Source organism: Loxodonta africana, chromosome 2 (assembly GCF_030014295.1).
Source record: "Loxodonta africana isolate mLoxAfr1 chromosome 2, mLoxAfr1.hap2, whole genome shotgun sequence".
Classification (NCBI taxonomy): Eukaryota; Metazoa; Chordata; class Mammalia; order Proboscidea; family Elephantidae; genus Loxodonta; species Loxodonta africana.
Genome location: NC_087343.1, coordinates 230,032,509 through 230,047,717, shown reverse-complemented (window position 1 = coordinate 230,047,717; position 15,209 = coordinate 230,032,509). Strand labels below are relative to the sequence as shown.

The 15,209-nt window shown below is 56.2% G+C and overlaps 1 protein-coding gene across 1 annotated transcript in view; it reads right to left on the bottom strand.

Annotated features, from left to right (window-relative positions):
* Positions 1–1,002: 1,002 nt before the first annotated feature.
* Positions 1,003–15,209, bottom strand: part of WNT9A (Wnt family member 9A) — a 35,077-nt gene continuing 20,870 nt past the window's right edge. The window contains exons 2-4 of the mRNA XM_064279645.1: positions 7,587–7,846; positions 5,896–6,158; positions 1,003–4,249 (exon numbers count right to left, since the gene is read on the bottom strand). Coding sequence (XP_064135715.1) covers positions 3,767–4,249; positions 5,896–6,158; positions 7,587–7,846 — 1,006 coding nt within the window. The 3' untranslated portion in view covers positions 1,003–3,766. The remainder of the gene's footprint in view (positions 4,250–5,895; positions 6,159–7,586; positions 7,847–15,209) is intronic.

Sequence of the window (15,209 nt, the reverse complement as noted above, 5' to 3'; positions counted from 1 at the left end):
ATGGCAATGAGTTTGGTGTTTTGGGTTTTTTTTTTTGCTTTTTTAAAAAGATAAGGAGCCCTGGTGGCGCAGTGGTTAAGTGCTCGACTGCTAACCGAAAGGTCGGCATGCTCCTTGGAGAAAGATGCAGCAGTCTGCTTCCATAAAGATTACAGCCTTGGAAATCCTATGGGACAGTTCTACTCTGTCCTATAGGGTCATGTTGAGTCAGAATCAACTCGACAGCAACAGTTTTTTTGTTTTTTTTGGTTTTTTTTTTTTTTGGTTTAAGAAGGGCTGTCCTGCCCACTTCAGCTCCGGGCTGTAAGGACGGGCCCCACCTTGAGCAGTCTGAAGTGGCTGGTGCTGCCCCCAATACTGGCCAAGCCATTAGGGCCTGGGAACATGCCTCCCAGCAGCCAGGGCTGCCCCTCTTCTCATATCTTAGAGGCTGTAGTGGGGTGAATGGCGTCCCCCAAAATTCACATCCACCCAGAAGCTCAGAATGTGACTGGTTTGGAAATAGGATCTTTGCAGATGTAATTAAGGTAAGGATGGAATTAGGATCATCCTGGATGAGAGTGGGTCCTAAATCCAATGACAGTGTCCATATAAGAGACAAGAGAGGAGACACAGACATACACAGAGGAGATGGGAGTGATGTGGCCATAAGCCAACGAACGCCTGGAGCTACCAGGAGCTGGGAGGGGCCAGGAAGAAGCCTCCTCTCGAGCCTCAGGAGGTACCACGGCCCTGCCAACACCCTGACTGTAGACTTTCCAGGAACTGTGAGAGAATAAATGTTTGGTTTAAGTCACCCCGTTCGTGGTACTTCGTTAGGGAAGATGGTATTAGGAGCGACGACGGGGACCAAAGGCTGGGTGCCCAGGTTAGTCCAGAAAGTGCTCCCTGGGGGCAGGACCCACAGGGAACAGAGACACGGGGGCCTGGGCGGAGGCCTTGGCTTCTTCACCCCTGACGTGGCAATGCCACGCCCACCCTTCTCCCCACCGCCCACCCCACAGGCCGCAGGAGCCCCCGCAGAGTCAGACCGAGAGTGGCTATAATTTAAAATACATTTATTTATTGTTTTCCATTTTGTTTCTGGCTTTGTTATACAAAGGTGTTAAATAACTTAAATACGTTTTCCACAGTCACTCAGGTACACACCTACTTGCTACACTGATGAGGTAGAGAAATCGAAAGGCTCCCAAGACTCTGAACACAAGGACGAGAAATCTTCACAAGTGAATATGTCCCTCTTTTCCTGGCCAGGGTCAAGCCCTGTGTATGAGAGGGCCCGCCATGCAGCCCCTTCCCCCTGGGGGGAAGGAGGGCCAGACCTCAGCCCCAGCGGGTGGTGGTGGGACCCCCAGGCCACGCACTCTGGGCCCAGCTGCAGGAGGCCAGGCTGAGGAGAGAATGTGAACGCCACCCCATATAAGGCTTTTTCTTCAAGAAATACTCTGTCACACCAAAGAGAAGCATGGTAAATAGGAGACCCCAGCAGGGGGGCAGTGTCTTTGCTTAGTAAGACGTTCTGATATATATTTATATATAAACAAGCAAACCAGCAAACGTTTTCAGTCTGCCTTGTTTAAAAAAATACTTTTCTTAATATTTATGGCATAGAGCTAAATGTGGTATTTGATTAAAAAAAAAAAAAAAATTCTTCCTCTGACGGGCCGCCACCTTTCCACAGACCCGAGAGTGACCAGGCACAGTCTTGTCGTGACAGTGGCCAGCTCCACCACGGAGCCCCAGCCAAGGGGATGCACGCCAACCTCTGACTCACCCAGCCAGGTCTGCTGAAGGTGGAGGGACAGATGCAGCCTCGTGGTGCTGGGGTCCTCATGTCCTCATGTCTCTTGCTCCCTGGCCCTTCCCCCAAGGACATGCATGCCCTTCTGGGAACAGAGATGGCCCTCCACTCCAGCATCTCCCTTTCAGCATGTGGTTACTTCATAGGGTGCTTTCTGAACCACGGGAGAATAGACTTTGCTATTTACACTATATAACAGGGACACCAGAGACCCACATCAACATAAATAGGTTTTCTTTTAAAAGCACGGTCACCCCGGGCTTCCTCGAGACCCTGGGACTCAGAGAAGCATGCTCACTCAGTAGTTCCTGCGTCCACACCACCTGCCAGCTCAGCAACCACACAAACCTGGCCCGGCACATGCGTGTGCACAGTGCATGTGCCGCCAGCCCCATGCCAACCTCGCCCCCTGGGACCAGGCCCTCCCTCAGTCGGCGGCAGACAGCCCCACAACTCGGGGAAGGAGCCAGAATAGAATGCTCTGAGGGAGGGCCCCCAAGACGGCTGCCACACCCCAGCTGGCCAGTGACCACTCACACATGTACATTCACATACATGTGTACACACGTACATGCATACATGTGCATATGTGTACACGTGTTTGTATGCAATCACACTTGTGGACATACATGTGCACATGAAAACACATGTACACACACAATATGTGTGCACACACATGCACACACATGTACCATCACACACACACACACTCAAACCAAACCAGGTCAGTGGGAGCCATCCTTTCCCTCCCCTGCAAAGAGAACAGCATGGCCAAAGGGAACAGCATTCAGTTGGCCAAATCCTAGCCCAAGGCTCCCTCCACCCCTACCTGTCCCCACCCTGCCTCTCCTGCAGTGACATAGAGCAAGCTGTGGCTTCTGCATAAAACGGACCTCTGCTTGCGCCTGCTTTGGGGGAGAGCAGACCACCCTCTGCCACCCCCAGCCCTGAATCCGCGTCAAGGGGCCCGGAGTGCTGGCCGTCTGCTCACAGCATGCCATACCCAGCTGGCAGGGGAACCCAGCTGCCAGAGCCCTGGGCCCATGGCCACACACAGCTTTGCTTTATTTCTTTAAAGAAAAAAAAAAATCTATCTTGATTTAGTGGTTTCCAAAGACAAAGCAGAGTCAGGCAAAGAAGGGAAGGAGGGAGAGATTGGGGAGAGTAAGAAACGGCCCTCAAAGAGCAGCCTGGGGAAAAATAATAATTACTATATTCATTAAATAATAATAATTTAAAAGTCACTGATATTCACTCCAAAGAGAAGTGCTTGATGTCAGAGAAGGGACCCAGGATTGGCTATGTCCCCCAACCCAGGTCCCTGGGGCAGGGCACCGGAGCAGAAGCAGGCTGCGTTCTCTTCTAGTGGTTTGACGCTCTGAACACAGTGCTGGGCAGCACGCAGCCTCCGCTGGCTGAGCTGCCTGCTGCCGCCCCAGACCCAGGCCCCAGATGCGGTCAAGGAAGGTGTGCCTCAGACCCCTGGCTCCTCAAGAGGGAGCAAGGAGGTTGGAGGAGGACCATCAGCAGAACTGCAGTGAGGGCAAGTGGCAGCCGACAGGGGCCCATCTCTGTGCCCTCGGGAACTGGCATCTCAGGGACGACAGGCAGCTTGGGAAGCATCAGCCCAGTGCTCTCAGGTCACAGGATGGGGAAAGCTGAGGCCGAGAAAGGGACCCTCACAGGTCCCAGGTCAAAAGCAGAGTGGCTACAGAGACTGAAGCCACCTCCCAGCCCAGGGCCCTTGGAAAGTGGGCAGTGGGCGTGGGCTCAGCTCTTGGAAAGGGGGCCCTGGGTGTCGGCTCAGCCCTTAGTGAGGGGGCGGTGGGCATGGGCTCAGCCCTTGGCGAGGGGGCGGTGGGCATGGGCTAAGCCCTTGGCGAGGGGGCAGCGGGCGTGAGTCAGCCCTTGGCGTGTGGGCGGCAAGCGTGGGTCAGCCCTTGGAGAGGCGGCACCGGGCGTGGGTCAGCCCTTGCAGGTGTAGACCTCCTCGCGCTGCGTGCACTGCTTGCACTCCACGTAGCAGCACCAGCGCACCTGGCACTGGCAGGGCCGTGTGACGGCCCGGCTCTGCGTGTTGTGGCCACGCCCGCAGCAGATGCTCTCACAGTTCTTCTCACGGTGGCACTTACGGCCGGCGGTGCCCGGGGAGAAGCGGCCAGCCAGACAGAAGCTGGGCGAGTCGTCCAGATGCACCAGCTCGGGGGTGCGAGGCAGTGGGTCGCTGCCACCCGCCCCCGGTGCTCGACCTCGAGGTGGCGAGATGTCACCTGCCTCGCCTGTGGCCTCGTTGGTGGTGCTGCCCACCTTGAGCGCAGTCTCATACTTGTGCTTCAGGTGCTTGCCCACCTCGTGGAAGGGTGCCAGCTGGCGCCAGCAGGTCCGAACTGTGCAGGAGCCAGACACACCATGGCACTTGCACGTGGTCTCCACCCCGGCCTTGATCACCTGTGGCGGGGAGGGAGCAGTGAGGTGGTACCCAGGACACGCCCCCCCCACCCCAACCAGCACCCCTGGCTCCAGTAAGCCTGGGGAGGGAAGGCCAGGTTCTGCCCCACTGAGCAATCTCACCCCAGTTCTGGGCATCTGAACCAAGCCAGGCTGTTCTCCACAAAAGCCAGGCACTCCCTACCCACCACCATCCATCTCACTGGGACCTTGCCGTGTGGGCTTAGCATCTGTGCACGAGTCTCATCTAGATGGCAGGATGGGCACCGTAGTCTGCATGTAAACTGACGTGCCCCAGCCTCAGCAACGGGGTCAGTGTCTCCTACAGGCCACCAAAGCTGCTGGCTGCACCTGTGCCTGCTGCCCAGTGAGCCAGCCACGAAGGGAGCAGGGTGGGACACCCGCTAGAGTACAGTGCTTAGGCCAGCCCCCCAGGGTGAGCAGCCATGTCCTTGCACACACAGGGCCGAGTCTGCATGGCTGAGCACCAACTCGCAGTTTGGGATGCTGGGTAGCACCTGCAGGGGCCCTTCCCCTCCCAGGACTTGGGGTCTCATCTACAAGGACAGGGGACCCATATCCCCTGCTGACCACTGGCACCTGAGGGCCCTGCAGGAGTCACCCCCCTCCAACTCTGTGTGAGGAGGGGGCCCTGGGCCAGGCTGCTGAACTCCCACGCCAGCCCCAGGGAGAGGCCGGCTCCAGGGGGATTAAGAAATTTAGCAATCCTCCAGGCGGGCGGGGAACACAAGAGTCACATTTAATGACAGTTTGCTGAGAAACCCAGACAAATTTAATTAAAACATTGCTTACTCGGGTCCGGTGGAACTAATCGAGCACTTTTAATATTCTGACTTTTCAATAATCACTTACAAGGAGTCGAAGTGCAAAGAAAGGGAGATCGGCAGAAGAAAAGAGAGGCCTTGCCGGGAGTTTAATCCAGAGGTGAACCCCGCTCACCTCTGCCCCTAGCAAAGGCTCTGCCTGGCAGCTCCCTCCCCACAAGGGCTGAAGGAGGGACAAGAGCTTTGGTCAAAAGGGGGGAAATTGAATTTTTAATGAGTGGTGATTCAGAATCCTACTTTTCTCAGTAAAGAGGCATACACAGCGGGCCAGCTCTAATTACTCCATCCTTCCCAGGCAGGCCTGGCCACTCTCACAGTCCCTGGGGAACACAAGGGACAAGGCCACTGACAAGGGAGCTGCCAGGGATGGGGGCAGACGGGCAGGGGAGAGAAATGCTCTCAGCGCCCTGGCAAAGGCCGTTTCATGTAAGGTCTCTCTATGAGGCCCACGGTCACCTCCCTATGTGAGGTTCACGGTCACCTCTCTCTGTGTGAGGCCCACAGCCACCTTCCTATGTGAGGCTCACAGTCACCTCTCTCTGTGTGAGGCCCACAGTCACCTCCCTATAAGGCCCACGGCCACCTCCCTATGTGAGGCTCATGGTCACTTCTGTGTGAGGCCCGAGGTCACCTCCCTATGGCAATCACGTCCCCATCCACCTGGTGGGAACCACAGTCTCACGGGGATGAGGACGTGTCTGCCTGGAACCAGACTGGACCTGGAAGCAGCCTCTCCCCACCTCCCGGCCCAGCACCTACAGGTGACCCCCTACCAACCCAGTAACCCAGGTCCCTACTTGCCTTCACGCCTACGAGGTTGTTGTGGAAGTCCACGCGGGCCCGCAGGTCCTTGCTCGACCTGCGGCCCAGGAATTCCTTGACGAACTTGCTGCTGTACTTGAGGTTGTCCCCACAGCCGCCCCACTGCCAGGCCTCACGGTTCTCCAGGTCAGGCGCCTCGTCACAGGTGCAGCGCTCCATGCGGCCGGCGCTGCAGGCCTTGGCCAGCGCGTGGGTCAGCCCGGCCGAGGAGATGGCGTACAGGAAGGCTGTCTCCTTGAAGCCTTGGAGAGACACAGCACAGGTCAGCGGGGGGCCTCAGCAGTTAGGCTCTCCTGTAGAGCTGCCCACACAGGCTCCTCAGAGAGGCCCTCTTAGACACGGACCTCAGCCAGGCCCATGCATCACCTTCATTCAAAGCACAAAGCCCAGATGGGAGCACCAGAATACTGACCCCTCCAGCAGGGGACTGGGGGAAGAGGACAAGGGGAGTATCTTTCCTGCTGGTGTTCAGCTGTGGAGGTGCTGGGGGCCACGCCCTTCCCACACTGCTATGTACCCGATTACAGGTGGGCACTGCAGTAGGCAGCACCAGGCACTGGGGGTAGCAGCCGACTTCTGGCCCAGGGACCCCCATCAGCTCTCCAGTCACCTCCCTAGGCAAGACCCAGGGTCACTTCTCCCCGCGCCGCCCTCAGCTAGCCCTCCCGGCTCGTCTCAGCTCCCCAACTTTTAAACAAGTCTGTTGGGACTGAGGTCCCCAACTTCTAAATAAGCCTGTTGGGAGTGTGGCTCTAGTGGGAGCCAGAGACCCAGGCAGCGTCCACATGCAGAGAGAGGGAGGGAGGGGGGGAGGGAGGAGACGGGGCTCTGTGCTCCAGGACCAGGAGGCACCAGCTGCAGTGCCGGCCCCGTGCCCAGGCGGTGGGCTCTAGGCCACCCAGCACGTGTTGGGAGCCATCAGAACGTGCCCCTGGCAGCCTCAGACCCTCCATAAAAAAGGCTGCACAAGCGGGCCCTGTCTCCCCAGCAACTGTTCCACCAGTGTGAGGGAGGGGCAGGTGGGAAGGAAGGGGGAATAAAGGGGTTGGGCCTCCAGGCACTGGGACACTTGTTCCTCATCCACCTGCCGCCCAGCCCCAGGTGTGAGAGATAGTGGCTCTGCCCCAGCAGACTCGGAGCTGTTCTCTACAACTGCAAAGGCACAGCCATGGGCTCTGGGAGAAGCCTGCTCTTTTTCCAGTACCTGGAGCAGTCCCTCCCTCCTTCCCAGTGCCCAGGTCAGCCTGCTGCCCTCAGGACAGTGGAACTGCCAGTCCCAGGGGCTGAGTTCGTCCCCACACTCTCCAAATCCCACAGAGGAAGCACTGGGCCACCCTGCAAGGTCCGGCAGCAGCCACCTGCAACTTGCCCAGCCCCTCCTAGAATATCACGTGGCCACTCTCACCAGAGCCAGAGAGAGGCCCCAGAACTGCACACAGAGCCCCAGAGGCTGGCCCGGGCCCACAGCCCTCCCACCTTTCCCCTGCCATCACCCCAGGGCTGGGGGACACTGGACAAAGCCCGATACCCACCCCCACCCCTGTCTACCACATGGGCCCCAGCAGCAGGTCCCTTGACACAGGGCTCTGCCCTGGCTTTGTGGGGCCATGGCCAGGCAGGTACTGTGGTGGGTGAGGGCAGGGGCCCGGCGCTGGCCTGGCAGCACTGACCTCGCTTGAGCAGGCTCGCCCGGTAGCGGCCCTCCAGGGTGCAGTTCCACCTTTCGAAACGGAACTGGTACTGGCACTCAAGGGCGCTCATGCTGATGGCCTCCACCAGCGTCTCGGCCACCCCTGGGTCCCGGCGGCACATGCGCCGCTGCTTCCGCTCCAGCTTCAGCCGGTCACAGGCCTTGTAGTGTGCCTTGGCGGCCGCGGCCTCAGGCTCCAGGGTCAGAGGGAGGATGGTCAGGGGCTCACTGCCCGTCAGCCTGGGCACACAGAAGCAAGAGTTACCAGCACTCTGAGAGAGTGGGCGTCAGGAAGACAGCACATAGGCGTCAGGGCGTCCCCCACAGAGAGACAGCAGAAGGCAGCGTGGGGGCTGCAGAGGCAGGGAGAAGCCAGCACTGCCTCTGGGAGAACCAGGGCAGGGAGCCCAGTGGGGCAGGGTGGGATCTCCTCTGTGGACCAAACCAACCTCACACCCAGCTCACATGGCTAACCTGCCAGACCCCACCTGGGGAGCACAGCCTCAAACATTCACCTCACAAGTGCTGACCCCACCCCTGAAAACCGACAGCCCAGACCTTCCCACCCCATGGCCCTGGGCCCAGGGTTAGGGCAGACCCAGGCAGAGGCGAGCCCAGCACGGCCCACTCCTTTGCCTCACCAACCCCACCGTCCTGAGGACCCAGTATGCACACTCTGCTCCAGGACCCTCCCCTGTCCTTGCAGGCCCTCATACGGTGCTTGCCCTCCCACATCCCCCACTCTCCAGCTGTGGGCAGTTGGCCCCCCACCCTCCTGTGGCCCCTGAGGAGAAACCCGCCTTTCCAGCACACTTAGTGGGGCTTCAGCGTTCACAGCAGAAGAGTCACACAGCTGGGCCTGACCAGGCCTGCTAGACAGTGTTCAAAAAGGGTCCCCCACCACAGGACCCTCCACAGCAGCCAGATGAGCCAGGAGGCCAGGACTAGGGTCTGGTCTGGCTGCAGCCCCATCTCTTGTCTGAGTGGCCCTGTTTGTAGGAAGGGTTTAGTATAGACTGCTCTTGCTGAGGGAAGTGGTGCTGGGACAAACTGCCAACTGAGCCCCTCCCCCTGCTCAGCCCCCCTCGGCCACCCACTAAGGGCTTGCTGAGTCATCTTCTTGGTTCCCCAGCCCTGAGTGAATACAGGCAATGCTGAAAATGAGCTCCTTCCAGCCACACCCGCTCCAGGCCTGCCCTGCCCACCCTCCGCCTCCAGGTGTGCTCCCTGTGGTCCAGGAGGGCCACCCACCGCACCCTTCCCAGGCCTCTGGGCCCTGCCATGACCCCATCGCTGTGGGCTTTCCCAGGATCTCTCCTCGCCTGAGCAGCCCTACAGAGCGCCCGGAGCCCCACCCCAAGGCCCCGCCCAGCAGGAATGAGCACCATCCCTGCCCAAGGCACATCAGGGCTGCCACTTACTGCCTGCCCTACCTGGCCCAGCCCACCTGCCAAGGTGCCTCCAGAGCTGGCCCCAGTGTCATCCCCACCAGCCCGGCAGCACCAAACCCTGGCAGCTTTTATGCTTAGCAGTCAACCACACAAGCATCCCCACACCTCTGCCACCAGGTCCCAGAAACAACCAAGTGTTGATACAATCTCCCCATGGCGCTGGCGAGGTCTACTCCTGAGATCTCATCCTGCTACCCCAGACACTGCACAGGCTGCCCGAGGCACTGAGCAGTTGCTGCAGCAAGGGACAGGCTGCAGAGGCCCAGGGGCGGCCAGCAGCCAGCACAGGTATAAGTACCTGTCCCGTCGCCCTCACTGGACAGAGCCTTGCCTGGGGTTTCAGACACTCCAACAGGGAGAGATGTCTAAGCCAGGCAGTCTGAGGTGTGGCCGGCTACCTCAGGAGACTGCACTGTCCCCAGGCGGGCGAGCCGAGCAGCTGGGTGAGGGGCCAGCATCTCGGAGGCTGGGGGAGAGGCAAGGCCCTTCCAGCAGGTCTGTATCCACAGCAGGTTCTGGGGACACAAGGACCACCAAGATGCAGATCTGGACATGTGGGGGAGGCTGCCAGCCTCAAAGGCAGGGAAGGCAAAAGTCAAGGAAGAGACCTCAGCACAAAGGCCTGCACGGCCTCTGCACCCAGGCACGTGTGGACATTAGCGCGGGATAGGGGAAGAGGCTGATGGGGCAGCGGGGCCAGAGCCCAATCGTGAGGGCACAGAGCCCTATCACAAACGTGGGCTTCGGCCCTCAGGCTCTGGGTGCCTACTGAAGCAGGAGCGGGAGTCCTACCAGGCTGTGTGGACATCTGTGACTCCTGCGGGTCAGCTTACAGAGGCAGGCAGGCTCCATGCCCCACAGCTGTGGGCAAGGAGAACAGCACTGTCCAGAGCCATCCCGGGCTGCCCACTGGGTGAGGGGGGCCCAGAGCCACATCCAGCTGCCCACTGCGAGAGGGGGGCCCAGAGCCACATCCAGCTGCCCACTGTAAGAGGGGGGCCCAGAGCCACATCCAGCTGCCCACTGTAAGAGGGGGATCCAGAGCTATGCCAGGCTGCCCACTGGGAGAGGGGGACCCAGAGCCACACTGGGCTGCCCACTGGGAGAGGAGACCCAGAGCCACGCCGGGCTGCCCACAAGGAAAGACCAGCCCAGAGCCATACCAGGCTGCCTATGGGAATACAGGGGGGCCCAGAGCTACATTGGGGTGCCCACAGGGAAAGAAGGGGCTCAGTGCTGCACCAGGCTGCCTCCAGGAAGGGAGTCCCACTGTCTGCAGAGACAGAGCAGGGTGCTACAGGGTGGGAGCCCCACCACTGCCAGCCAACTCAGCTGGGACAACAGGAACACCACCCCACCCCTCCATGCTGGAAACAGAAAGTACCACACTCTCCCAAACAAAAGCTAGCTCACACGACGGAGACCTCTGTCCCCAGACAGGAATTCTAACAGCTGTGCTGAGAACAGCGTGCCACCAGGAAACACTCCCATGGCAAACCTGCACACGCCCCGAGCCTGGATTCTTCAAGATTAACTGAGCTCCAGGGCCAATGCCAAAACATTCCGACGTCCCACAAGAGAGTTCCCTAGAGCGGGGGGCACCGTGCTGGGACACCGGGCGGGCTGGAAGGCTGGAAGCGCAGTTGTGACTGTGGACAGAGAGGGCCCTCAGCACTTGGGTGACATCATCCCTGACCCAAGTAGCCAAAGGTGTCTGGTGCCAACCTGCCACCACACACTGCCCACGGAGGCCTAGGGTCCCTCTGCCACCCTACCCGGGCCAGTAGTCTGGACACAGAAAGCAGCTTTAGTGAAGATGAGCCAACATTTCACAAACGCTTTCTGCAAAGTTCTCACTAAATTATCGAAATAGCCAAGCAGGAAATTTGAGTCTCCTGGACTGGTGAAGAAAGTTAAATCCCCATGAGGTCTAGAGACCCATTGGGGCCACACAGAACCAGAGCCTGAATGGGCACTGTGAGGGGGCTGCTTCCTCCTCTGGCCCAGGACACCAACTTCTGTCTGCCCCATGCACCCTGGGACCGAAGCAGCCGCAGGCTGGCCTGCCTGCTGCCCTGCAGCCAAGTGAGCTGCTGGGGGCCTGGACAGGACAGGCTCCAGCCACCCAGGAGGGTCATGCCCTCCATCCACACAGCCCCTCTGAGCTCTGAAGCTATGTGGGGTCCACTGCTACCCTCCTCCCCTCCTGAGGCACCCTGCTCCACCTCTCCCCCTCCCAGAAAGGTGATCTCCTGCCTGAGGCTGCCCTTCACAACTGTCCAGCAGGTAGGCTCAGCATGCAGCCAGCCTAGGGGACCTACAGCCTAGGGGCAAAGGGGCAAAGGGGCAGAGGGCAGACCAGGAACCAGGATGGGGAAGAGCCAGGGTGAGAGACGGAAGAGCAGACGACACCCTGGGCTGGATGTGGGCTAAGGGAGGCGTGGCCTCTGTGGAAGCCACTGGGCCGGGGGGAGCACGGCTTTGCAGAGAGTGTGGGGCTCCCAGCTGGACCTTCCAGAACAGAAGTCTGGACACAGAAATGAAACCACAGGAGTGCCAGAAGAAAATACGAGAGGGGTTTTAAATAATCTTGGAGAAGGGAAAGCTCTTCTCAGTATCACTCAGAATCCAGAAGGCATTTTAAAATTAATACATTTAGCTATCTAAAAGTACAATAATCTCTGCATGGCAAAATAAATAAATGAGAGCCAGCACAGAGTCAGAGACAAAAAACATGCTGGGAAAAATGTTCACAACTCGTATTGCAGACCACAGGCTATTCAGTCTGTGTATGTGTGCGCACGTGTGTGTGTGCGTGTGTACTTATGTGTGACTTTCTGTGGAAGGTACAGGCATGTATATGTGTATGCATGTGAATGTGTATGTGTGCTGTGCAGCTTTCTGCATGGGGGCATGTGGATGTGTGTGCACACTGTGTGTCTTTCTATGCATGTGAGTGTGTGTACATAAGTGTGACCATGTGGACTGTGGGATACGTGTGTGCATGTACATAAGTGCATGGACGTATGTTTTTCCTATAAATCAATAATAGGAATCAATTGGAAACAGACAAAAGACATGAATACATGGCTCAAGGAAAGGAAATATAACTGGCTCTGAAAACGTATGATAAGATACTCAACCGCATTCAAAGAGATGCATATTACCTTATAAAAAAAAAAGTGCTATGTTATTTTCGTCCATCAGATTAGCAGGAATCAAAACATTTGATATGATTACTGTCAGGGACTCAGGGAAAGAAGTACTTCTACTTTGCTGGGATTCTAAACTGATGTATCTATAAAAATGAAGAATTAACCCACCAGGCTAATAGGCCACATGAACCATGCCTCTTCTAACCTGAGACCAGAAGAACTAGATGGTGCCCAGCTAACTCCACTGATGGTTCTGACCAGGGATACAATAGAAGGTCCTGGATAAAATGGGAGAAAAATGTAGAACAAAAAGGCTAGAACTACTGGACCAATACAGGTTAGAAGAACCCCAGAGACTATTGCCCTAAGATACCCTTTGAACTTGGTAGTGAAGCTACCCCTGGAGGTTACCTTTCAGCCAAATAATAGATTGGCTTATAAAACAAGCAACATCACCCGTAAGTACTGTGCTCACTTAATCAACTAAACGAGACCAAATGGCCAACATTTACCCAAAGGCAAAGATGAGAAGGCAAGGAGGGGCAGGGAAGCTAGATCAATGGAAACAGAACAAACAGAATGGAAATAATGAGAATGCTGACACATTGTGAAAAATTTAACCAATGTCATGGAACAATCTGTATAAAAATCGTTAAACGGGAACCTAATTTGCTGTGTAAACTTTCATTTAAAACACAGTATTAAAAAAAAAAAAAAAAGAATTAAGCCTCTCTGCGAATACAGCCTACCTACACGTTACTTTACATGACCTCACGGTGTTGCTCACGTGTTATTCGATGTGTTGTTACACACAAACATTAGAGTTGAATGGGAGGAGCTGCGAAAGTCAGGCTCCTGCATCCAGTGGAAGCTGCGGCAGACACAGGGAAAGGATGGGGCTTACGCACGTGGATATGGCATGACCCTGTGCTCTGGGTGGGGTACAGGGGATGACCTGGGAGAGGGCACCTAAGCACATTTACGGAAAGAGGAGCAGACCCACGACAGAGGTGGGACCTGGGCAGACGAAGCGCATCCGTCCTTCATCTTACTACGCGTGGACAGCCTGTTCAACAATGGCAGATTAAATGCAAAGCCAGTGACATGGTGTGAGGCCCTCCCAGCTCCCACCACCGCCTTGGCCCTTCACCAGCCTGGCGCCAGGGCCCATCTTCCAGAGGTTTCTGGTGTGGGCATGGGATGATGACAGGGAGATGGGCCCCATCAGAGACGGAGCACTAAGTGGGGTTCGGGGACAGACTCATCCTGCCCTACTCCGGGCTTCAGCCTCCCAGCCAGGAAGCATCCCTGCTACTGGCACAGCCCAGGCCCTGGCACCCCACCCACCCAGCTGCCCAGGCCACACCATGCCCAGTGCACCTGCTGTCCGGCTCAATGCAGCTGCCACTGCCCAACAGTGGGCATCTGACCCCAGACAGGGGAGGATGGGGGCAGCTGGGCACAAGCAGGACCCTTAAGGAACACAGTGACCCACAGAGGTGGCAGGCAGGAGGCTGCAGTAGCAGCTGACAACCTGCCCACCCTCACAGATCCAGAAAACACCAACATAGCCACGCCAGGGCACACGTAGCTGAGGAGGCCAGAGCTGGGCATACAGGGTCCATCTGTGTGCTATGAAGAAACCAGAGACAGGGGGCACCAGGGCCACCCTTCCCCTTCAGCTGGCCCCTCTCACCCTGCACCCTCTTCCCAGGAAGAAATAAGCACTGTATGATATTCAGTTATTTTATCATCAACATTTTTAAGAGATATAACGTGCAGAAAAGTGTTTCGTACCAATGAGAATACAATAAACAAAACAGTTGCCTTCTTAACCAAAACCAGCACAAGAAATAGCCTCACAGCCGAGCCCCACGTTCCCCCTTGGTATGAGAGGACCACCACCTGACTCACAGTGGTCAGGCTGGACAGAACCCCACCAGTTAGACACGGTGCAGACGTTTTTTTCCCCCTCAGTGGGCTGCCCTTCCCCTCTCTCAGTGCTTTCTTTAGAACAAAAGTTCTTACTTTTATTGAACTTTAATTTTCCAACCTCCTTTATATGCTATGCCTTTCTATCTCACTTTAGATCTCCATTCTACAGTCATAAAAACCTTCTAAGTTACAGTTAGGGATTGAATTGTATCCCCCAAAAGTACATGTTGTAAATCCTAACCTCTAGGCCTGTGTTTATAATCCCATTTGGGAATGGGTTGTCTTTGTTATGTTAATGAGGCAGGATTAGTATAGGGTGTGTCTTGAGTCTATCTCTTTCAGGATAGAAAAGATTAAACACAAGCCAGCAAGCAAAAAAAATTTTTTTTTTTTTAGCAAGCAGAGCTGGGGAAGAGAGATGCCAAGCCACGTGAAGATATCCAGGAACAGAAGTTCAAAGAGACAAGGAACTTCCTCCAGAGCCAACAGAGAGAAAGCCTTCCCCTAGAGCTGGCACCCTGAATTCAGACTTTTAGCCACCTAAACTGTGAGAAAATAAATTCCTGCTTGTTAAAGCCATCCACTTCTGGTATTTCTGTTACAGCAGCTCTAGGTAAACTAAGACAGAATTTGCAAGAGTGCAGTGCTGCTCTAACAGATACCTAAAATGTGAAGCTGTTTTGGAACTGAGTAATGGGTAGAGGCTGGAATGGCATAGTAGTTAAGTGCTATAGCTGCTAACCAAAAGGTCAGCAGTTCAAATCCACCAAGTGCTCCTTGGAAACTCTGAGGCAATTCTACTCTATCCTGTAGAGTTGTTATGAGTCGGAATCAACTCAACAGCAACGGGTTTGGGGTTTTTTTCAATAGTAAAAGGGAAACCCTGGTGGCGTGGTGGTTAAGTGCTATGGCTGCTAACCAAAAGGTCAGCAGTTCAAATCCACCAGGTGCTCCTTGGAAACCCTAGGGGGCAGTTCTACTCTGTCCTACAGGGTCGCTATGAGTCAGAATTGACTTGATGGCAATGGGTTTGGTTTAATAGTAAAAGCCTAGACGGCCTTA